This window comes from Erigeron canadensis, chromosome 9, assembly GCF_010389155.1.
Source record: "Erigeron canadensis isolate Cc75 chromosome 9, C_canadensis_v1, whole genome shotgun sequence".
NCBI lineage: Eukaryota > Viridiplantae > Streptophyta > Magnoliopsida > Asterales > Asteraceae > Erigeron > Erigeron canadensis.
In genome coordinates, this window is record NC_057769.1 from 9,064,266 (window position 1) to 9,090,547 (window position 26,282).

The window sequence follows — 26,282 nt, forward strand, 5'->3', positions numbered from 1 at the left end:
GTTTATGACGTCTAAAACGGATGAAAATGGCCAAAAGCGACTTTAGAAAGGATGAAATGATGTTTGTGGAAGTTACGGGTGAAGGAGGTGTGGAAAAAGATGTTAAAGTGAAGAAATCATGATGGAAGAAGTGTAACTCCCGTTAGAATGGTTAACTCCCGTTAAAAGGACCAAGTATAACCATTTCAGCACTTAACTCCCGTTAGCCAAATCATAACTGCCGTTAAGAGGAAGGTGAGATTACAAGCTCTCGCTAACTACCGTTAGGGGTCAGACTAACAGTCGTTAGTCACTGAAGGACTGATGGTGCAACAAAATTCTAACTCACTGAAGGACTGATGGTGCAACAAAATTCTAACGGGCGTTAGAAAAAAGGACCAAAAGTGCACAAATTTGCTAGTTGACCCATGTAACGGCCGTTACACCTCCCTAACGGCCGTTAGTCGCTGATTTCATATATATAACATCTTTTATTGCTTATGGACGGAACTTATCTCTTTTTTACCGCTTAAAAACCTTAGAAACGCGAAGAACAAATTGGAAAGCTCTTGTAGGTCGATTTCTATCATCTATTTGTTCAAGAATATCAAGTTCTATTCAAGGATTCATTATTTCTTCCGAATTCATCAATACTATCGGTACAATATGATTTCTTTTAATAGTATTTGTGTTTCCTTGGTTATTATGAGTGGCTAAATCTTATTTGCACCCGCTTGGGTAGTGAACATGTCATAGGGTCGTTGTGAATGTTACTTGCAAACGTTGAACAAGGTTTTGACGTTTAATCGAAGATCCATATTTATTTGAGTTTAAATATTGTTTTCATCTTTTGTATTTATTGATTGATAATCGTAATTAGAAGTTCGGAAGAAATCTATGTCATTGTCAATTGGTTTATGAAAAGGTTGATCGGTCTATGATTAATCTACAGTCGTTGGAGTTCGGAAGAAAACAACGATAAAGATTTTAAACAATTAAATTCATTTTGAATGTGTAAACACTTATGATAGAGGAATCTGATTAGGTTAATAAGCAGTTCGGAAGAAAGCTTTTATAGGTTAAATCGTAAAAATCAACTCAGGATCTTAAGGCTTAATTGTTTTGAATAGAAATTAAACGCGGAAGCGATAACTATATTTGGAGCAATTAAAGTGTCAAGTATAACGGAAGTTCGTCTTGTCTATCTTTTGAGTCGTTCAACAAATGCAAGTAATGTTTAGACCCGATGATTGGCATGTGAGTTGATCCAAGTGGGTGTCCTTTTAAATTATTGTTCGAAATTCAACAACAAATATTCTCTTGCGATTAATCATACGGGATTACTGACTTATCTTACTAACTCTTGCAAAGTGACAATTCGGCCACAAAACCCCCTTTTAATCTGAATCACTTTATTGTAATAATTGCTTAATAAGTCCTTGTGTTCGACCTCGTACTTACCAAGTCACTATATTGCATACGAACGGGTACACTGCCCGCAAGTGTGTAGTAGTCAGTAGCTAGGTATTTCGTGTTTATAAATTTAAGACTAGAAAATACACATCAGTGGTCAAAAATACCAAAAAAATAAGATTATATGGTCCCATAATCTCAATTTTTCTAGATTGAAAGGGGTGGGTTAATATTTTAAATACCGGTATATACCGGCCAGTATTACTGGTGTCGAAGGTTATCTTGGTATTTTAAGTCTGGTATTTTTTTCCGGTATTTCTATTATTCAATACCAGCTGGTATTCCCGATATTACCGTTCTGTTATTTTAATTTCTTTTTTGTGAATTTTTTTTAAAATTATTTTTATAATATATTAATGTTATTATTTGTTATTTGTGAACTTTAAAACTTATATTTTATTATGAAATACTAATTAAAATGAACGACGACGAGTCATGAAATAGCAACCACTTTACTAAAAATACAAGATAAAATACTTTTTTTATTTTATGTTAAAATATTAAATACCGAAATTTGACATGTATTGAGAGTTGAGACCATCGAATCATATTGTAACATAAAAATTCACAACTTTTTTTTGAACGACAGTTTTATATTAAATAGACAACCAGCAAGATGCTAGAAGTCAAAAGTACAACTACATATATAAATAAAGAGTTAACAATATAACATCTCTTATCCGCATGATCAGCTAGCTATAATACTCCTACACGTGAAAACAAAAGAGGGTTCTCTGACCATTCTTCCCATGAAATCCTATGTTTCTTGAATCTATTAGAAAACCACAAATAAGAGAAGGTAACTTAGAATTGAACAAAATTATGTCACGTTTCTTGGATAGATTAAAAATTGCATCATTCTGAAATCTCCACAATTCCCACCAAGTAACATAAATGATAACATAAATGATCAACTTGTAATACTTATCATTATAGTTGTTGTCCACGAATCGAATAATCTCCATGAAGTTGAGATGGACAAAATTTGAATATCAAGTCATTAATAAATTTATTAATGGAACTCCAAACTTTTTTTTTTTAGCAATCCACCAAGTAACATAAAAATTCACAACTTAACACAACAAGCATCTATTAAGTTTAAGTAGAAGTTTGCTAATATTGAACAAGACAAACCACCCTTCCTTGAAGCCTACAAGAAGCCACCTCATGGGTAAAAAAATGATCCCTGCTTGCTTGTAAGAGAAAGATCTGTATTCCACGTGTAAGAAAGTCCGATGAGCAGCCCAGGTCCCATGTTTCCTATCTTTACCTTTTGCGCACCTTTAGATCACATCCATTTTTTTCTTTTTTCACAAAATATCAAGCAAATGTTTCTACGTTAATCCTTTTCTTTTCACATTTTGCATATCGACAAAATTCGCAATTTACTTCACTGCGTAAAGATAAAACTGAAATAAAAGTACTACAATATTATATTTACTTTTTACGAACTAGCTAACTACTAGTTGAAAAGAGTTTTTAAATACAAGACTTTAAGTCGGGTGTTAAGTTAATTCAATTGATCGAAAAACATCTTTTGAACAATGGTGACGCCACCTAGAGATCGTTCTTAATTTGTCTTGGTCGAAATACTTGTATCTTTGTTTAATTTAACTATATACGAGTATTTGTCTAGTTTCTATAGAAGGTTATAAAAAAAACTTGTTTCATAGTACTCTACTTATACTAGTATTAAATATTTTAAAAAATAGACTCTTACTAATAATGTATTTTTTAAATCACAAGATGCCTTTTGTCATTTTGGAACAAAATGCTTAAAACCGATAACTATTTATAATAACAATTTTCTTGTTAGTATGTCTTTCTGATAATATATTTTAACCACCATTTTATATCCGGTTGTTGATATTTGTTTCTTCATAGATGTATAATTCCTATACCTTAGCTATTAATACAACATTTTGCATATGACTTACCTTTTAACTACTATGGGGAATCCAATAAAAACATGGACTCAGCAGGCAAACAACCAGCGGCTTATTAAAAATGAGTTGGGTTGGATCGATAAAACATCCACAATCACAAGTTTATTATTACATACCAAAAGGAAACGATTGATCCTCCTAAACCTTTATAAATTCTTAGTGGTCTCTCAATCCCCCAAATTATGAATACTACTTACATTCACCTCTGTAAAATGTATGATGAAAAACGTTACATATCTTATTAGTCGTCACTCGTCATCATTAGTTACAACTTGTTGTAATATATAAAACAGGAACAATTGGGTAAGTAATTGTTGGCAATAGGAGAGCTGACACCCTGGCATGTGCTATTCGTATCTTGTTTTTAGGTTTAGACTTTGGAGTGGTTGATGAAGTTTGACTCTTTAAGGGAATTGAGGGAGTCAAAATTACTCAAAGTCAACCATCCACCTTTGAGTGAGATTGACAATTTAAGTCGTATATGATTATGATCCTAATTTGAAAACGAAAGGTCGGTGTTATGGATTTCAGCAATGTTTAATACTCCCTGTTATAATTTAACTTTTTGAGTATTTTTTCTTTTAACTTTGACCGTAAATATTTTTGTTTGTGTTATATAACATTTGATATAACATACATGAATTGATTGAGTTTTAAATGTACTTTTCATTGATATAAATTTCATCAAATGAAATATAACACAAACAAAGATATTTATAGTCAAACTCGAAATAAAAAGACTTGATCAATCAAAATAGAACAATATATATATATATATATATATATATATATATATATATATATATATATATATATAAATGAGTTTTAGAAAATATACACTTAAAAGGCCAACCAGTTATTCTAAATGGACCATTTGTACTATTTAAGCTTGACACATCCTATATAAGAATGAACATGAGACTAGTACGATATTATGGTAGAGTCTCTAAAAGATCAAATCATGATACCGGTCACATGGTTCTTTTTGGAATTTGATATCACTTTCCTATAATTCAATATTATTTCCTGGTACCAGAATTAGTCGAAATTAGATGGGGACTTATTAAATTATGCTCATTCCTTATACACTCTTTGATGCAATGCATATTTTATATTATTTTAATAACCATGTTATATTTTACTTTATAGAATTATGATATGATATGATATACTTTAAAGTTTAAAACTATAAATGTATAACATTAATGTGGATTTTGGTACTAGATTGTCGAAAAGGGTTATTGTAACCAACTTTGAGTAGCTCTAAAAGATCATTAGAGTGACTTTGTATGATGACTATATAATATGAGTACGTTTTTTTTCAGTGAAAATAAGTTTGTTATTTTAGGTCAGAATCTTTAACAACAACTATTTAGAGATTGTATTAACAGGATACATATTTTCTTTCAGATAAAAACATGCTCAATATTTAACTTTTAAGCATTTCATAACACTAATTTAACAAGAATGTACAATATATTGTTGTAATGTAAATTCTATTAAATGTATTGATAAGAAATATCAATTTATATTAGATCAAACAAACATTTTTATGGTAATTTAATACATATATATATATATATACTAGGTATTTTACCCGCACGATGTGCGGTAGCTTTAAAGTTGATTTATTTCTTTTTATTTTATAAAGCGAACCCTACAAATAAAATTACAACATACAAAATCACTGAAAACTCATGAACCAACTGCTACTTTTATTGTCATGAATAAGCATTATTAACATAAACGAACTTGTTTTTTTGCAAGACATCAATGAGAACTCGATAAACTGTGTAATCAAGGTTAAGATATTGCGTATCTCAAATAGTTTGCATAAAAAAAAAAAACTTGCTACACCATACAATCTTGATATGATTTAACAATTAGTATTTACATTTGAATATTTCAAATAATTTTTAAATATATTTTTACATTTTAAGGTATAAGTATTTTTTTTGTTACATATACGGATTTTTATATTGATAATGACATAATGTTATAGAACTTGTGTATTTGATACGGGTCTAAAATCTAATAATGTTTAAGGTGATCCAAAATATATTGGATGGTATTGTTTTCATGTTGATACAATTTACATACATATAATTGAAAGTAATGTTATATTTTAAATTGGTTATAGATTACTCTGAATATTAAAATTAAAATAAGATAATATGGTCTTAAAGATTGCACACATAAATTCCGAATAAATTTAGTTCCTAAAAAGTTGACGATGTTTACCATTGTTTCTTTTCTTTTCTATTTTCTTTTTAATTTTATGTTTATTTCTATTTCTATTTTCTTTTAATAATTAATTTATATAAATATATGAGATAAAATATTATGAAAAATTATAATAATTATACATAGGATAAATCCTACATGGCAATGTTTAAGCATATCTTTGATTTTGAAGAAGCTTTAGAATCATTTGTTTAACTACTCTTTTAATATATATATATATATATATATATCTTAATAAAATTATAGGAAAAACTTCCTAAAAGAAAATCATTCTATAAGGAAGAAAAAAAAGTTGATACATTGGATAAAATCATAAAATACTACTACGTAAAGTATGTAACTTTGATTCCAAAATGTTTATTTCTTTATTAGAATGACATAGCTTTTATTATTAAAGATCGACTAGCAAGACACTAGTGACCCCAAATGATATAATACAAATACAAGAATAAGAGGCAAAGCTAATCAAATGTTTATTAGGTTCCGTCATTAAACATGTGGTTGTCATCTTTACTTTCTCTTTAAAAAGTGACATACCGATTCGTAAAAACCTACTTTTCTATTAAAACGATCAAAATTACGATACAAACAATACTCTTAACAAAAAAGAAAGGAAAAGAAAGCCATTATTATCTGTTTTGGTTAACTTCCTTGTTATTCTATTTTTTTTAAGAACGACATTTTTAATCTACTCTTACTCCTAAATTATGTGTATGTCTGGGATGAAACCAAAGATTCTCAAAAATCTCTATCAATCCTCCCAAGGTCAAAAACCTTACCAATGGGCCACCAACCCCATTGGAAAATTATTATTTTTTTCTTAATTAAATTTGTTTTTATAAGTTATTATCATTATTGTTATTGTTATTGTTATTATTATTATTATTATTATTACTATTTTAACATTCATTGCATATAAAATTCATATTATTATTATTATTATTATTATTATCATTATTAGTGTTGTTGTTGTTGCTGTTATTATTGTTATTATTATTATTATTATTTGAACAACACCTATATTAATCTAGATTAGAGAGTTGAGCCATTTATGAATCCGTATATCTCAAGTAACTCGTAACCCCTCGATATACCTCTAGGAGAAGTTCTCTTTAGGAAATATTGTTAAGGAAGAAATTATTAGCAAGACTTAGACTCAACATCTTTAACTGACGTTTGGTTCGCGAAATTTTCAGGAATTCGTTTGAATTGGATTCTGAATTCAATCATTTACCATGTTTGGTTGAGAAGAAAGAAAGAAATTGTAATTGTAAATTTTTCATCAAATTCCTTAAATCATGGAACATCACAAAATGGATGGAAAGTTTAACATTACAATGGAATGGAATGTTTGTAAGTTTACAAAAAAACCCTTAAACAAATAAAAATTTATTATTATTTATGTTATTATTATTACTATTATTATTTTAATAACTATTTTAATTAAATTATTTTAATTATTTTTATATTCATTTATTAGTATACATTATTTTCATATTATTATTCATATTATATTTTTATATTCAATTATTATTATTTTTAAGTTGTTATTATTATTTAATATTTACATTATTATTATTATTATTATTATTATTATTATTATTATTGATTTAATATTTACATTCATTCTATTACTGTTTTTGCTATTATTATTATTATTAATATTTTTAATCTTATTATTATTATTATTATAACTATTATAATAATTGTTATCTTTCTATCATTATTTATTACTTATTTGATTGCTATTATTATTTATAAACTACTATTATTATTTATTATTAATTATATATTTATATTATTATTTATTTATACATTATTATTACTATTTTCTATTATCATTATATTTTATTGTTTTTATATTAATATTAATATTTTTATAATTTATAATTTTTATTTTTATTATTAATAAAAATAATGCGAATTAAAGTTACTTTTATTATTAATATTTATATCTTTGTTAATATTTATATTATTATACTAATATTATTAATATTTAGTAATATTATTATTTCTATTATAACTTTTACATTAATATATATATATATATTTTTTATCTTTATTATTACAGAAACGCCAATTAAAATTACGTTTATTGTTTATTTTGATGTTTTTTTAATGTTATTAATATTTATTATGAATATTAATAGTTTTATTATTATTTTTATATTAATATTAAGATTTTTTATTATTTATACTTATTATTTTTAATATTTAAAATTTCTATTATAAATTTTATATTAATATTAACATTTTTTTATTTATATTTATTATTTATATATTTTTAATTATTTATATATTTTTTATTTTTTATAAAAAGAGTTGAATAAAGGGTATTATTGTCATTTTCCATACTTTGAATTCAGATTCCTTTAACTAAATTATATTGAATTATGTCAACCAAACAAATGATAAGATTTTTAACTTTTAAATTCCCATTTCTTTAAATTCTAATTCTTTTGACATATTCGAATTTTCTTTAAAAACATTATGTGAACCAAACAACCCTTTAAGGACAACTCCCTTTACCTCATACTCGAAAGCCTCGTCATATGGAGTAGTTGTCACTTGGTCTAACTCAAGTGGTTAAGCTATTATCTAATTTAACTGTCTTAGTCAAGCCTCAAAAAAAGCTCATGGTCCTAAGGGAGTTAAAAACCGATCGTCACATTATACTTGATACATGTGTACTCTTTATTTTTATTATTATTATTATTATTATTATTATTATTATTATTATTATTATTATTATTATTATTATGCTCGAAAGTCTGGAGTAACATGTTTGAATCATTAAAAATTATACATATATGGGCTTTCAAAATTTTAAATCTAGGTCATAAATTTAGTCATTTTCGTTTTTATATTTTAAGTATTAATAAGTATACAAAATCTTATATATTAATAAAACAAAATTTTTATGATATCATTATTTTATAAATAATGCTTACTTGTCATTATTGGATTTATTCATATGAATTATATCTTTTTTATTTTCTTGATTTATGACATCATTTTATTTTAAATTTAGATTTTTTGTTTAATTTACTTATGATATTATAAGCATTTTCCTTCTTTAAGTTTATTTAAATTTTATATTTTTATTTATGATGTCTTTTTTTATTACAAAAATAGTTTTTTTTTTGAAAACTCTAATATTTTATACATGGTCTTTTAGATTTTCATCATCGAAATAATTTTATCATAATAGATTTTTTAAATTATTTGCATGATATGCGGGTTAATAAGCTAATCATATATACTCGAAATATAAGGGTATACTATTCCGAAATTATGCATATGGTTGAACTATCTCATAGTTCTTACACATCGACGTGACTTAATATTACAAAATTTCTATCAATAAGCCCGGGTTGAAACCGAGTTAATTAACTAGTATATAAAAATTGGTAAAAAAAAGCCCGGAACGGGGATGAGTTTGCTCATCTCAAGAGCACGCCCAAGTTATTATATTATTTCAAATTTTGTGTTCTTCATAAGGAGAGATTCATGTTGTAGAAATAAATTTTGACGGATATACTATACCTTTCTTTTTGTTTATAATAACTTGTTAATTAACATCTACAAATAAATTCGTGAATTTAATGAATGTAGGGCGTAGCTTTTAAGGGGCGGAGAGGGGCGCCCGACCCCCCCAATTTTTTTTTTTTACGATGTAAGAGGTATATTGTTTTCGTGTAGAAAATTTTTGATATACTCGGTTTCGACCCTTCATTTTAAAAAAAAATAGTGTTAGGGAAAAGAAAATTTAGATCCCGACCCCCAACTGAAAATTTTCAAGCTTCGCTACTTATGAATTGTATTCCATGTTTTATTTCGTGAAATTCATCATAAAATTTGGGCCATACTCTTCCTAGAATAGGCTTTCACAAGATTTTGAGGAGATCGCGCATCAGCTCTGAGATATTCCTTAACCCTTTTCCGTTACAGGTAAAGAGAAGGCAGAATTCGTTATCGGAGTATCCTCCGCCAACTAACCTGAGCATGCTCTCTAACATCACATACGAGATTCTTTGTCTGGCTTTTCTCACTCCTTAAGGAAGTGTCTCTTCCGAGTCTTTTCTCACCTGCTTTCCTAAGCTAAGTCAGACATTCAAATCAAGTAAAGCGAATGAGAAACCTTCTTGGAATCAGTTCGTTCGGGAGGGTGTGTTAGTGTCAGTACGGGGTGTGGTACTGGTTCTCATTTCCTGGTTTGGATTTCAGGCACCTATGGTTACGCTAATGATGTCGACATCAAATTTGAGTGTGTTTTTGTAGAAACTCATTAATAGTGAGTAGCTATCTTCCTCTTCTAAATCAATAAAAGTGATTTGTTTGTTTGGTTTACATGGTTCGACAAGTTATGCATTAATGAACTTGTAAGAAATAAAATGTGTAATGTGATACAGTTGTCGACAATGATATATATTTTTTTTTACTCAATTGAGTACTTTGGTAAATTTAAACGGTTTTTTTTATGGTTAGAGAGTTAGAGTAACTCCAATTAAGTAACTATTTTTAGTTAGCTATAGTTTCTTTAAGCATTTTTAAAATTGTGGCGTTTGTGGGTATTTATTTTTGTTTAAACCTTAAAGACATATTTGTAGCATATATGTTTTTGAGTTTTTGCCCTTTTTTAAGAAAAATCCATGTAATATATAAGAATCTTTGTAAGGATGTTTGTATAATTAGAGACAAAGATTAAAAAGTTTATGGATAGGAAATGATTTTAATGATACACATATAAAAATATGATTTGACGGTTGACCAGACAATTAAGAACACCTAGAGACGTTTTTAGTATTGACAATAATTTAATACTTAGTTCATCAATACGATATAAAACTTGATGTAATCCATCTCCAATGAAGATATCAGAGTTATGCAAATATTTTGATGCAACAATATTTAAACTACTATATATTGCACCAAATATGATGATAACATTATACATCACACTAAATTCATACAATCACTTGTTATAGCATATCTGTATTACTAACAACAATTAAATATTGCTCAATAACAACGGTCGACATGTACAAAACAATTTTAGTTACATTTAACAAGTAATAGAATAGTAACAACTAACAACATGTGACACATAGTATATAACCATTTGTTGTATCGCGTGAAATGTCATTTTGTATTGTAGATACCATCATGGATGAAAATTGTTAATGATTACAATAATAATATTATCGGTCATTTGATGTATTTGCTCAACAAATTATTATGCACAATAATGGCGGTTATATGTACAAAATAATTTTGGTTACACGCAACAAGTGATAGAAAGTCTAACAACATGTCACACATATAACCATTTATTGTACCTTGACAAACCCCGTTTTGTATTGTAAATATAAATACGATTTTGGATGAAAATTTTTACTGATTATAATATCATCGGTCATTTAATGTATTTTGTGAAAATGTTTCACGAAATTTAAAGCAGACTTCAAGAAAAACTCCATTTTCTAACAAAAAATCAGGTGAATAACGATTATTAAGCACAAAAGATCTTGAAAAAACAAAATCGAAAAATAATCCACCAACCGTTTACTTTTCAAAGTACAGACCAAAATATAAGGACATTATTGTAAAATCCACTTGTCTTCATCTTACATGCCCATCTTTGAATCCCCCCTGTCCCAGAAAAACCCCCCCAACTTTTGTAAAAACTAAACCCCCAACAGGCGCGTGTCTCCACTCTCCTTCCCTCCTCACGTGCCGGAAACTTAAAGCCACCGCCACCTGTCACACACATTTTTCAACCCTACATATATACATACACAATATATACATATACACACACACATAAACACACCTAAAAAAAAACACACTAATCAAAGATGGGATCTGAACTAACCTTTAGAGGCCATGAACACCAAACGACGTCGGATTCATACTCACCTAAACCCAACAAACCATGGCTTTCCATCATCAGACCTCTCCGTTACATCCTCCGTGAAAACCGCCTCCTTTTCACCCTTGTCGGCATTCTCATCGGCGCGTGTCTCATCGCCATCTTCCCCTCATCATCCTCACCATCATCATCCCCCACCTCAAACCACCGGATCAGTTTCCGCGACGCTTACTCCACGTCAGACGCCCTCATCAACCCGACCCGACCCGTATTCCGTTCCGGGTTCGGGTCGATGAACTCGGGTGGGAAGATTCCGTTGGGTCTGAAAAGAAAAGGGTTGAGGATTGTTGTGACCGGTGGTGCCGGGTTTGTCGGGAGTCATCTTGTTGATAGGTTGATGGCGCGTGGTGACAGCGTGATAGTTGTGGATAATTTTTTCACGGGGAATAAGGATAATGTGATGCATCATTTTGGGAATCCTAGGTTTGAACTTATTAGACATGATGTTGTCGAACCTTTGTTACTTGAAGTTGATCAGATCTATCATCTTGCTTGCCCTGCTTCCCCTGTTCATTATAAACATAACCCTGTCAAGACCATTATATCCTTTTTCTACATTTCATTATGCATATTTTATAAAATGTATCTATATATGCATATATTTTGTAATTATAATGCCTATTTAGGATAAGATGGATAAATGGTGTAGGAAATGGGCCAAAAGGCTCGAACTTTACTTGAAAAAGGATCCCTATATGTTGAATTTTGTTTGTTATTTAACGATTTAATTGCGGTTTCCTTGACTTTGATTTTGTCGATACAAGACGAATGTGGTTGGGACATTGAACATGTTAGGATTAGCTAAGCGAGTTGGGGCTCGGTTTTTGCTAACGAGTACTAGTGAGGTCTATGGTGATCCATTGCAACATCCTCAAGTCGAGACTTATTGGGGAAATGTTAATCCTATTGGTTAGTTTTTGTTTGTATTGTGTTATGATAATATATGGTACTGGAAATCCCGTATAATTCAGAGCTGAAATGAGATCTGATTTTGATTGTTATGTTTTTGGGCAGGTGTTAGAAGTTGTTATGATGAGGGAAAGCGGACTGCTGAGACGTTAGCGATGGATTACCATAGAGGTGCTGGCGTTGAGGTCTGTATTAGTAAAAGCTACTAAATATTGGCATATGATTCAATGGTTTGTTAGAATTATGGGTTTGTTTAAATTAATGATTTTGATTTCGTTTGTAAATGTAGGTTAGGATTGCAAGGATATTTAACACATATGGTCCACGAATGTGCATTGATGATGGTCGTGTTGTCAGTAATTTTGTTGCTCAGGTAGATTATCTATCATGATCATTTTCAAGAATTATGTTTCTGAAGATGTTAAAATGGACTAATAAAAAGTAGCTTTTGTCTTTGGAATAATGTCTTTGATGGTGATTAGTCTATTGTTAAATAATAACGCAGGCACTTAGGAAAGAGCCTTTGACTGTTTATGGTGACGGAAAGCAAACAAGAAGTTTCCAATTTGTTTCGGATTTGGTTAGTATATGTTTTTCTTTGTTTACTTTAACAAATTTGTAGTTACCTGTGTATTATTATGTCTAATTGTCTTTTTGCCTTTATGCGTATTTGATCTCTTTTGTGTATAACTTTATGAATAGTCATGCTTATTGGCAATCTCTATATCGGGTAATTGTTATTTTTGGGCGATTCAGTATTCAACTCAATTTAGCCTAATAATATCCTTAAAAAGAGTTGTATGATACTTCCCCCAATCGTTATCTATCTTCATGAATCTGAAAATAGCAAAAGTAGTTAAAGGTTATTGATTTTAGTTTGTTGAGTATCTACATCATTTGGGTACCAAACTATCGAATGGGTCCTAATTACTTGTAGTGGTAAAGAAGCTTATATGGTTAGTAGTAAGTTAGGGAATAGGATCACAAATGATCTTTTTTGGGGTCTTTCCATTTCGGTTATGGCTCTTGTTTAGAACATGTTTTACTTGAATGCTTTCGTGTAAATTACTTAATCTTCCTGTTATAATAATTAAATGATAGTTATTAGGTTGGGATCACATGGTTCCCCTTCTATATTACTTATGTTAATGTACACTTTACTTGTTAAATAATCAATCACTTCTTTTTAAACAGTTATATCAAATTAAATGTGCAATTCTCATGACATATGATACATAGAAGAGATCACCTGAAAGGTGTCGGTGATGTCGCAATTTAAGGAACAAAGAAATAGATGTCACATTATTGCAATGTCCAACGAGCGTGTGTGTAATGGAAATTGACAAGATTTATAATTTATTATGCTAAGGGCCAAAGGATACCATGTGGGTGGAAAGTTTGGTCCTATGTCATTAAACTCTGTGGGACATAAATATTTCAAAAGCATAAGAGAACAAGTCTTGGATTATTATTATTGCTACTATATCATTCAATTTAGAAATGCTTTATGTCCTAACTTTCTTTTCTTTTGAATTCAAAGGTGGAGGGTTTAATGAGATTGATGGAAGGTGAACATGTAGGGCCGTTTAATCTTGGAAACCCTGGTGAATTCACCATGCTTGAACTTGCTCAGGTAAATGCTTCTTTTTGTATGTATGTGATGTGATGATTATGATGGATTTCAGAAACAATCAAGTATTTTTCTGAAGTTTGTCTAAACGTTGGTGAATAGGTGGTTCAAGAGACAATTGACCCGAATGCAAAGATAGAGTTCAGGCCAAACACAGAGGACGACCCACATAAGAGGAAGCCCGATATCACCAAGGCAAAAGATCTCTTGGGCTGGGAGCCAAAGGTGCCTCTACGCAAAGGTCTCCCTATGATGGTGTCTGACTTTAGGCAACGTATCTTTGGTGATCATAAGGACAACGGTGTGACTACCACCTCATCATCCTCCACCTCAGCTTAAAGGACTACACTTTTATACCAGTAAAATATGATGATATGAAGCAGGAAACGGAAGGCGTATACTATTTTGTCTTTAAAGCAACGGTTCCCTTTACCATGAACTATTATAGCAGAGGTTACGCCCTTCTCTACCATTGTAATGGGTTTGAGTCGGCTATATTAGCTTTTCGGGCATGTATGTCATTTTATTAATATCTTAAAAACAGGATGTGGGAACTTAATTGGTAATTTACAGAGAGAAGTTTTACCTTGTAGCCTACCACCTGCACTTTATTATTGATGATAATGCAATTGCATTTTATATATTAATCCTTTTGTGTTTGTCAAATCCTGCAACTAATTTTACAAATTCATTCGCGGAGTTTAGTGCTATTGCATAGTTGATTAGACAGGCTTGGTACCTACACCATCTGTCTTTCTCTGTTTACTGCCTATATAGTTGCCAATATGAGTTTACGCAACAACTAATTAGGCGATGTCACTTATTTTGATAACACGAGTACTGCAAGAGTATACAGTACTGCAAGAAGGATCATTTTAACCGTTTTCCACAACTATTGTAGGTCAATCTCTACAACAGTTACAACATATATTTCAGCATTTTATATATATCGGTCATGACATTTACCAAACCAAGCCTTTATTGAAATGTTTAACTCTTCGATCTACTATAATTTACACTCACAACTTGCAAGTTCAAAAATTTAACAAAATTGATAAATATGACTAAAATTCATAAGCCCAAACACTAAGAAATAAATCTAAGACACGAATGGCAAAATTGAAGGTGAAGACGAGAAAAGTGATTGAGTGAAATCCGTAAATAGTTGACTTGATTAGGCTTACTAATGGATATGTTTATATATCACTACTCAAAATTTAGATATAAGTGAGGTTATGCACACGAACCATATATGCATTGAAACTTGGAAGTACTTGACTGCTTGAACTCTTCAACTTGAACAACATAAACCATATTGGGTGTAGTGGCTACATGGAGGAATGCAGCAGTACTTTCCACCCACGAAGGTTCGTGTGCTGTACGGATTTGTCCACTAATACGGTGGCTGATGTAGTGTCACAGGTAGTACTAGTAATTGTAAGCTCATCACTTGATCTTTTGTCAAGCCAAGAGATAATATCACCAAAAACAATCTCAATATTATGGTCTGTCTCTCCAGCAGTTAATCCGTGCCACATTCCAGGGTATAACTTTATGGTTTTATCTTTACTGCTTGCTTGATCATACAAAGCCTTGCTTACTTCTGGATCTGTTACTGAATCAGCTTCTCCGTGCAACACTAAGAAGGGAAACGTTACCTGCGGAAATAAAAAGTGAACTATTTTTAGTACACAAGGCCAACAAGACCGATTGTCAACACAAGGATGAAAATGATGTTAAATGACCTCATTTAGCGTGTCTTCTAGGCGCATGCTAGTTCTAAGCAATTCAAGAGCTGTTTTAAGCCTGGGCTTTTCTTGATAAATAAGCTTGTTACCACGAATCTGAAAGAAACACATGTGAATTAGCTGAATTAGCCTTATAGGACTTGAGATGTAAGAGGCAGAGTGAAGAGTAGCAATGGAAGTCAATCAACACCTTCTCTCTCTTAACAGGGTCTTTGAAAGCGGAATCAATAACATCCTTCGTAGGTACAATCTTCCATGCGGGAATTATATTTTCTACTCTTGTTAGAACGCTTATCACTAACGGGTGAGGCTTCACCTTCTCAGATATCTATATATACAAAATAGTTTATATTAGCAAACCAACCAATCAAAATGATGATCATGCCTCTTTTTAGTGTCCTTAATTTAGAGGGTTAAGTTGATAGGATTAATACTTGGTCCATCACAATTCCTGATGAGGTTCACACCGAAAAGATTAGGTGACAGAGAAAGTAGTCTATACGCTTATATAATGGTGTTTTTCTCTTATAACTGTATTATCTTCTAATATAGGATTGTGTTTGCACCCAATATAAGTTACCTTGCACATAGGAGCAACAAGAATGGCACCATGCCAGAAATTTGCTTCTTTTTTATGTGCAAGAAGCGCGACTGCACCACCCATTGACTCCCCATACAAGAATCTTTTCTTGTTCCGGTATTCATCTTTTCCTGAAACACATATATTTTCCATACTTTATTTAAAGTATTTGTATATGACTTAAAAGGCTTCTCAATGAATTGAAATGAACCATCATGGTTTTCATGATTGAAACATGAGGTTTTCTTGGACCTACCCGAAATGAGTTTGAAGTAGTTGCAGCAATCGCTAATGATGTTATCAAACTTTTTAATATAACAACGGGCACCCATAGACCGGCCATGTCCTTCATAATCTATCCCAAACACTGCATACCCATAGCTTGCTAGCTTTGTCCCACATCCTACAATCAAAACGTCATCTATTTATTCTAAAATACCAAACTCGAGCAAGTATAACACTTAAATCAATAACCCATGTACAGACAAGATGCTTCATATACTATTAAGTCAGTAAGAAAATGGAAAAAATAATGGATATCGCCCGAAGTTGGATTAGAAGTCTACAAGCAATCCAAAAGTGGCGGAGCTAAATTTTGACATTCAATGGGGTCGGTTGTTTGATTAGAAGTAACCAATTGTCAGAGAAAATAATATTGATTTAACTCTTAAAATGAAAACTTAAATATTAGTTATTGGGGGGTTTAGCAATTAGCACCTTTTAGCCTCCTAGCTACTAGCTTTGCCTCTGGTTATCAAAGTTATTTCATGGTTCATATGATAAATATTTCATAAATACCCTGTTTATAATGGGACCGGGCTTACTAACTAGTTTCTATTTTACTAAAAGAGTGCATTAGAAATCAAAAAATCTATGCGACACCATTTTATGTTTTCCCAAGCTGTCTCTATCCCTAGTGATGGACACATAATTTGAAAGAAAAAAAAAAGAACAAAAAGATAATGATGAAAAATATATATAAAATCAAAATAGCATGAGAAAATTGGAAATGGGATTCTCGAACAACATCTATTAACCTCTCATGAAGTTACTACATTCCATGCCATAACCTGCAAAAGAAACATCAACATTAGTAAATCATAAGATCAGAAACTTTTCTAAGTGTTGCTAATGTTTTGAGTGTGTAAAAAAAGGAAGATAAAAATCATATATACCATGGCAGAGGAAGACAAGTGCTTTTGGAGAAGAAATAGGCAGCCATCTGCAAGTGAAGAGTTGTACCCCTCTTGAATTTTTTATACACTCCTGTGATGATATATACACAACACACATTATGCACCAAAGATTCATTTTCTGGTGACTCGCTAGATGTTTACTTACTGAGGTTCGAAATAAGACCTCTAGCTAGCAGGACATCAACACACATACTCTGGTTATTGTCAAATAAGTCTTAAAGTAAAATAAAATAGGACAAACTTTTGACCCTTAAATAATGATAGAATTGATGCACAAACTCACGGAGCACAAATATATATTTCAATACAGTACACCATGATTTTCACGATGCACATAAACCTATTATTCTATTTGTTTTATATTAACTCATTAATAGTTGTTCTATACATGATAAATACAAAACACCTGTTAATTTAGTTAAGATTAAACTTTTGTCACAATATATAAAACTCATCACTAGGAGTTAGAATCTTAGCATTGAAAAATGAAGAAAAAAAAATGTGTTTGTGAAGGGGAACTAGCTAAGAAGCAAACCTCTTGATATTTAACCTCCTCCATTGATGAAAGTATGTTTTGAAGTTGAATTTGTGTTATATGAAATGGTAAAATGAAGAAGAATGTGAAAAGGAGAAAGTGTAGTGTTGTGGATAAAATAGATATATATAGTGATAGTGATCCCAAGAAAAAAGAGAGTTTATCAGAAATCAGGGTGACGTTTGTATCCACTCCCATGCCCCTGCATTATACTGTATGTATTCCCATCATTTTTATGACTCATTATTTATGAGTTATGACGTGGAGAATGTTCCCTGCATATTTATTTCTTCTACTTTGAGATTTTAAAGTATGTTTTAATTTTGGAAAAAGTTGGTTTTACCCATTCAGCCTCACTACAGAGCTTACACGCAGCCTTACTACGGAGCCTATACGTAGACTACCTTAGATCCGATAATTATAGAAAAGATATACATTCTCTCAATATGAAGATTTGCACTTATCTCTTACACAGTTGGTTACGCGGAAGATAACTATGAATCCCCTAAAAGTAGCAACAAATCTATTCCAATAGGGACACAATATACACAATAGAGATGATTCTCTACACTCTCAACACATACTACACATAGTTGGCGTACAAAAGGTTCTCACACCTTACCGCAAGGGAATCGCCAACATACAACCATAAACCTGTTGATGCACGTTGATGTGACAACAACAACTTAGATTTGATCTGTCTTTTAGATTAAGACATAATGTTATTCTATGTCGTATCTATATATATGTAATTGATAGATTATGGACTTTATGTTTTGGTAATGATCGATTACATGTTTTGGTGTTATATATATGTGTGTTATGTATGATGTTTGTTGTGTGTTATACAAATACAAACATAATATGTGTTAGGATTCCTTAAGATGAAACACTTAGGAATATAACCAAGTATTACATCTAACGAAGATAAGGTATATCTTCGTTAGAGGCAAACGAAGATAAACTTCGTTTGGTATAAACGAAGATTAACTTCGTTACATGGGCTGGGCAGCTAAGTTCGTAAGAACAAAGCCCAGCAAGCCCAGTTCGATCTGAAACATATATATACGAATGAATACCCTAAAATGAGGAACACATTCGACATACACGTACACCAGACCACTAAGTTCGTTCTATAGCTTATAGAAATGAATATAGCATCATACGGCTGATTATTTACTTGATAATTAGCGATATACACGTTAACTAATCAAACTAGTTATCTCGTGAGGATTCCGCACTCACGACATAACAATAGACGATCTCGAGAGCGATCTGTAGCTATCGAGGGACTTACAAGTGGTATCAGAGCCAATCGATATCTTATCGAAGGTTCGAGATCGTTTGTTTGATTATTTTCTCTCAAAACAACCTCCCGATACCCTAACTGTCGCTAAGTTCGTTTTCTCAAACGAATTTAGCAAACGAATTTAACCTCATCTTCGTTTCAATCTCTTCAAACGTATTTAGCTTTATTTTCGTTAAGTTCCTTCAAACGAATTTAAAGTTATCTTCGTTCATTCTCACCTTACGAATTTAGCCTTATTTTCGTTCAATTCCTTCAAACGAAGTTAGACCTATCTTCGTTTCTTTCCTTCAAACAAACTTAATCCTATTTTCGTTAAGTTGCAGCAAACGAATTTAAACAATGGCTTCCTCGTCAACCAACACTGCTGTTGCACAATACCTGAATTCTCTTGTTTATCATGATCATCTTGTTGGACGTACTAATTCTCCACCGAAGTTAGTTTCATTGGCTGACTTCTGGGCGTGGAGAGGCTGATTTGAAGATTATATTCAACGAGAAGATTTGAACATGTGGATAATGATCACCGAAGGATATGAATGGCCAACTCTTACTGTAAACGGTGTTACAACTAATTACAAGGTAGGAGAGTTAAAAGGAAAGAAAAATCTTTGTATGCTGTTGAAGTTAAGGCTCTTTCTACTCTTCGGATGTGCATTCCTCAAGAATTAGTGCACCTGTTTCCTAAACAGGAGTACAAGACTTCAAAGCAATTGTTCGATGCTATTGAAGCTCACTGTGAAGGTGATCCATTATTGAAGCAAAATAGAATTAAGATGCTTAAGAAACAATTTGATTGCTTTAATGCTACCAAGAACAACTAGTTGAGGATCTTATCTTGAGATTTCAACATCTTCTTGCTGAGTTAGCCTATTTTGATCTTAAGTACACTCCTACTGAGATAGTGGATAAATTCTTGGATGGTTTGCCGAAAGCTTATAAAGAGTTTCGTCATGGATTGCAAGAAAGAGCTGATTATGCATCTCTTCGTATAGATGGTGTTATATCCACATTAAGAAACAGAGAAATGAAGGATAAGGCAAAGGATCTCCAAGACAACTTCACACAAGATCCATCTCTTTATCATGCCACTATGAAAAATCCAACAGCTGATGTTAATGCATTCTTTTTTGGGGTTGGTACTTCTGGCACGAAAGAGAGTTCTAATTGTGTTATGGATGGAGATGATTCTGCTGGTTTCATGGCTTCTGATGCTGGTTACAAGGCTCAAAAGACTAATGAGAGTGCAAAGCCAGGAAATATAACGTTTGGTAACATTTCATCTACTTCTGCTGGTTACAAGTCTATGCCCATGGATATGAAATCTGCCGAGGGAAGGATGAATGTATTTGCCGCAATGTGTGCTGCACATGAAGCTTTTGTTGCAGGAAGGATCACAGATCCAGCACTCATTGATGAAGATTATGACCAAATAGATCCAGATGATGTTGAAGAAATGGATCTGAAATGGAATTTGGCGATGATCACCAGGAGAGTGCAACGATTTATGCAACGAACAGGTAGAAAGCTTATTGGGGGTACTCAGGGGTTTGACAAGTCAAAGGTTAAGTGTTATAATTGCGATGGCTTTGGACATTTTGCCAAAGAATGTCAACGACCAAAGAGAGACGTCAATATTACCCCTACACGTCAAGATAGAGGTGGTAATCGTCCTTTTAATCCGAATGCAAGTAGAGCTCTCTTGTTGACTGATGATACTACTGGAAATGACAATGACAAGGCTATCGTAGCTGCTCAACCTGATGGTTCTTATGTTTGGGATCTTCCACAGGATGAGACCAATAATGTTTATTTGGCTGAAATAGTTGATGATATGGCTCAGATAGTAGATTTTGTTGAGGATTTCTTGGACACCACAGTTTACCACAATGATGAGCATTTGTATGAAAATGTTCAAAGCTCGAACATGGAATCTTCTGTTCAGGTATATGATACTGATTATGAGTCTGATGAAGAGGTTGAGGTTGATGATATGAAAGATTCTGGAAAGGTGAATGCTGCTGAGAACAAAGACGATTCTGCTACTGAAAAGGTTGAAAAGACAATTGAAGAGCAGATGAAGGAGTATGAAATTCCAGCAGGCATGAGTGTGGATGACTTTGTCGCTTACATGGCAGACTGCAAAGAAGCAGATCAACAGGTATCTTACTCTCTACATACTATTGTTCATGTTTGTAAAATTGTTAATCGAATGTTTGATGAAATTGAACAAAAAAAATGAACAAATTAAGCATTTAGAATCTGTTGTCAATGCTGCTCATGAAGAAAGAGATAAGTTGATTAAAAAAGATTTAACTGTCACTGATAGAGAAAATTTTTTTAAAGGATAGGATTAAATCTTTAGAGTCTGACATTAGTGCTATGAAAGACAAAGTTAAACATGCTGTGGCTGTAGAAAGAGTAGGTGGTGAAGCTTATGCATTGTTAGCTAAAAAGTGTGCTACAATTGAGAAGAACTTGCTGATGCTAGGATAGAAATAGTAGAATTACAAGCTAAGGTTGATTCTGCTAGACATGATGAGCTTTTAATACATATGAAAAAGTTTGAGGATTCTCCATCTAAGAGTTCTAACTCTGCTAAGGTTTCTTACAATAGCATGCCTCCTCTTTTCAACAATAACTATACTCCTGTAGAACCCAATATTCCTGAAGTCCTACTTCAACCTAGTGTTGATGATGGTAAATCAAAAGACTCAACTCCTAAGCCAAATTTGACTAAGGAAACAACAGAGTCTAAAGGAGTTTCTTCTCAACCTACCAAGGAAGAGAAATTGAAAGGTGTCGTCCTAGATTCGTCCACTTCTTATGGTCAAAAAGACAGTATTACTCACTTTACACTTCAAAAGAGTAGTAGGGTCTACATTGAGTTAGAATTTCCATTAGCATCTATTGACCCTAAGAGGATTGATAAAGTCTGGGATGTTGACATTAAGGATATGAAGCGATTAAGTCAGTTGCGTCAAACTTCTTTACCTAAGCAGTCTAGGGATAGCAAATCTGAAGATGAATTAGTTGTTAATGTCGAAGCAACTAAGGTTTTGAAGCATATTTTAATGCCTGAACGAAAGAAGTCCCCAAGTAAGTCTAGGATATCACCGACCAAACGAGACCATGAGGATTCTAGAAAAACAAGTAAGTCAGTGGACAATAGTGAATCTGTAAGTACTAATAATAAGGTAGATACAAAGAAAAAGACTAAGGTCCTCTCTTGCTTTGCTTGTCATGAAAAAGGTCATGTTTACAGTGTATGTCCTAATCGACCTCGGAGATCGGGTTCCCCTTCAAAGGTTTCCACCTCGGAAGGAAAACGGGGGTTGGGTAATGATAAACAGGTTAATGAGACTAAAGTTCAATCTTCTACAAAACCTTTTACTATACCTCACCGACGTGAATCTCCACCAAAAGGTTTATCTCCTAAGGAACAAAGATTCACTACCCCCAGTGGGAGTTCGAGTCGGTCACAAACACCTCCAAGTCGTAATTCATTTTATGACAGAATTCACTCAAGTGTTAGACCTTCTTTTCACCCTCATTCCCCAAGACCTTCTCCGACGAGAGGTCAAAAGTCTTCTCCAGTGAGAAGACAAGTTGAGAATCAAGTCACACCCACGACTTCTAGCAATGGATATTGGACTGAACTGATTCTCAAGGATGAGAAGGGACGACCCAAACCTATGAAGGTTTGGGTCCCCAATGAAAACTAATTTTTCTCATTTTATGTGCAGGGAGTTCCTAGGAAACCAATTCATTTGTGGTACCTTGACAGTGGATGCTCCAGGCACATGACAGGGGACAAGAAGCTTTTGTCAAATTATACTGGTATAAATGGGTCGTATGTTAGTTTTGCTGGATCCAAGGGCGACAACATCACCGGTCAAGGAGATGTCGTCAATGGACAACTAACTCTTGAAAGAGTTAACTATGTGGAACAACTTACTCACAATCTAATGAGTGTCTCACAGATCTGTGATAAGGGCAACAATGTTCATTTCACAGAAAAGGAGGCATACATCTTGAAGCCGGGTTTTGTTTTTCCAGAAGAATGGATAATGCTCAAAGCTCCTAGGAAGAGAGACATCTATGGCTTACTTTTAGGTGTTGATAATCCAAAGGAGCCCCTTTGTTTGTTGAGCAAGGCAAATGAGTCTGAATCTCTCCTATGGCATCGTAGAATGGGACATATCAACTTTCGGAAGATGAATGAACTTACTAGTCTTGGGTTAGTTGACGGTGTGCCAGTTAAGAAGTTTGGGATGGAAAATAAGTGTGTACCGTGTTTGAAAGGAAAACAACATAAGAATCCGCATAAATCCAAAGTACTCAACTCTATTTCCAAACCATTCGAATTACTTCATATGGATCTCTTTGGCCCGGTGAACAAAAGAAGCATTGGAGGGATGTCTTACTGTTTGGTGATCACTGATGATTACTCAAGGTACTCATGGGTATTCTTTCTGAAGACCAAGGATGAGACCGCATAACGATTTATGGATTTTATCAAGCAAGTTGAAAATGTCCATGGAGTCAAAGTTAAGAGAATCAGGAGTGACAATGGTACTGAGTTCAAGAATAATACTATTACTGTATTTTGCTTGACCAAAGGAATTCAACATCAGTACAGTGCACCATATGAGCCACAACAGAATGGCGTGGCTGAAAGGAAGAACAGGACATTGATTGAGACAGCCAGGACGATGCTTGCTGATTCAGGGCTTCCTATTACTTTCTGGGGAGAGGCAGTGAATACAGCTTGTCACATTCTGAATCGGGTTTTGACAGTTAAACGGTTTAAGAAAACTAGTTATGAACTGTTGCACAACAAAAGCCCAATTTGCAGAATGTTGAGCCTTTCGGTGTTCCTTGCACTTTTCTTAAAACTCTTCCTCAAGGGAAATTTGAACCTAAATCTGAGGAGGGTTTCTTTCTGGGTATGTCCCAAGTACACCGATTAGGCGTGTGTACAATCAGAAGACTGGCAAAGTAGATCTTGGTACAAATGTCGTAATTGTCAGTCATAAACCTGCTGTACACATTGGTCCTGCTAATAATTTTGATTATGATGGTGTCTTCACTTCTTTTCGTGGTCCTGTTTCTTTTGCAGGTGTTCCAACTGTGGAGGATGTCGTTACTCTCCATGATCCTCTGGATGGTGGACCGGTTTCTGGTTCTTCTTCTGTTTCCTCACCAATAGTTGAGCCTACTTCTGAATCTGGAGAATCTAGTGGGACAAAAGTAGCAGATTCTACCTTAGAGCTTGCTCCTATAGTTCCTACTGATCCTTTGCATGTACCTCTACCTGATTCTCCTTTCTATGATACTGATGACACGGAAGGTGAAACTCAGGAGGAGCCTCAAACTCCAGATTATAAAACTCCAGAGCAACATGTGCAGACAAATTTGGGAGATGATCTTTCAGTCGATAAGGTTCCTCAAACTAGGGTCAACAAGGATCATCCAGTCGAGCAAATCATTGGTGATGCTTCTGCCCCTGTTCGCACGAGGAATCAATCTAAGAAACCGTCGTGTATGTTTGCTGAAGTTAAGGATACTGGGGCAATTACTTGGTACTTGTATTATTGCTTTATCTCTCAGGTTGAGCCTAAGAATGTTGGAATGGCTCTTAAGGAACCGTCATGGGTTGAGGCGATGCAAGAAGAATTGGCTCAGTTTCGAAAGCTTGAAGTATGGACGTTAGTTGACCTACCTCCGGGTGAATCTCCTTTAACAACGCGTTGGGTTTTTCGTTGTAAAAGAGATGACAGAGGTGTCGTCACTCGCAATAAGGCAAGATTGGTGGTTAGAGGATTTGAGCAACAAGAAGGCTTTGATTACGATGAGACATTTGCACCTGTAGCTAGACTTGAAGCTATTCGATTATTTCTGGCATATGCTAGTTATAAAGGTATTAAGGTGTATCAGCTTGATGTAAAGAGTGCCTTTTTGTATGGAGACATTAAAGAAGAAGTGTATGTAGAACAACCTGCCGGGTTTGAGGATCCAGACTTTCCTAATAGAGTATATCGTCTCGATAAGGCTTTATATGGTTTACATCAGGCTCCTCGATCGTGGTATGAAAAATTGTCAACACATTTGAAGGAAAGTGGTTTTACCAGAGGTTCTATAGACAGCACGTTGTTTATTAAATGGAAAGGGAAGGACTACTTGCTTGTACAGGTTTACGTCGATGACATCATTTTTGGTTCATCTGATGATAATATGTGCAAGGAATTTGAACAGAGCATGAAGGCTAAGTTTGAGATGAGTGCTATGGGGGAATTAACCTTCTTCCTTGGACTACAGGTGGATCAACTGAAGGATGACTTCTTTATACATCAGACCAAGTATGTCAAAGATCTTCTTACTAGGTTTCGAATGTCTGATGCTAAGGATGTTGTTACTCCCATTAAGACTAATCATGGGTTGTGTCCTGATAAGCCTAATGATCCATACGTCGATGCCACTCAATATCGAGCTATCATTGGATCCTTGATGTATCTGACAGCCTCACGTCCAGATATTACCTTTGCTGTTTCTATGTGTGCTAGATATCAGGCTAATCCGAAAGAGTCTCACTTGAAAGCTGCGAAAAGGATTCTTCGTTATGTGAAAGCCAAGCCTCGTCTAGGTCTTTGGTATCCCATGTATGGTTCTTTTGACTTCGTAGCTTATACTGATTTGGATTATGGTGGTGACAATTCGGATAGGAAATCAACGTCCGGTGGATGTCAGCTTTTAGGGGGGAGAATTATATCGTGGCAGTGCAAAAAGCAGACATCTGTTGCA

At 33.1% G+C, this 26,282-nt stretch overlaps 2 protein-coding genes across 2 annotated transcripts; one reads left to right on the forward strand and one right to left on the reverse strand.

Annotated features, from left to right (window-relative positions):
- Positions 1-11,443: 11,443 nt before the first annotated feature.
- On the forward strand, positions 11,444-14,760 carry LOC122581496 (UDP-glucuronic acid decarboxylase 2-like). The gene is made up of 7 exons (XM_043753727.1): positions 11,444-12,115; positions 12,336-12,483; positions 12,589-12,668; positions 12,773-12,856; positions 12,989-13,063; positions 14,024-14,116; positions 14,216-14,760. Exons 1-7 carry the CDS (start codon positions 11,501-11,503, stop codon positions 14,450-14,452), a joined length of 1,332 nt encoding a protein of 443 aa, XP_043609662.1. The 5' UTR covers positions 11,444-11,500; the 3' UTR covers positions 14,453-14,760.
- Positions 14,761-15,146: 386 nt separating this feature from the next.
- On the reverse strand, positions 15,147-18,273 carry LOC122582186 (caffeoylshikimate esterase-like). The gene is made up of 8 exons (XM_043754545.1): positions 18,173-18,273; positions 17,617-17,707; positions 17,479-17,511; positions 16,698-16,844; positions 16,442-16,572; positions 16,052-16,189; positions 15,859-15,957; positions 15,147-15,771 (listed from the first exon to the last, which is right to left on the reverse strand). The coding sequence occupies exons 1-8, from the start codon at positions 18,194-18,196 to the stop codon at positions 15,442-15,444; spliced, it is 993 nt and encodes a 330-aa protein (XP_043610480.1). The 5' UTR covers positions 18,197-18,273; the 3' UTR covers positions 15,147-15,441.
- Between the last annotated feature and the right edge of the window lie 8,009 nt (positions 18,274-26,282).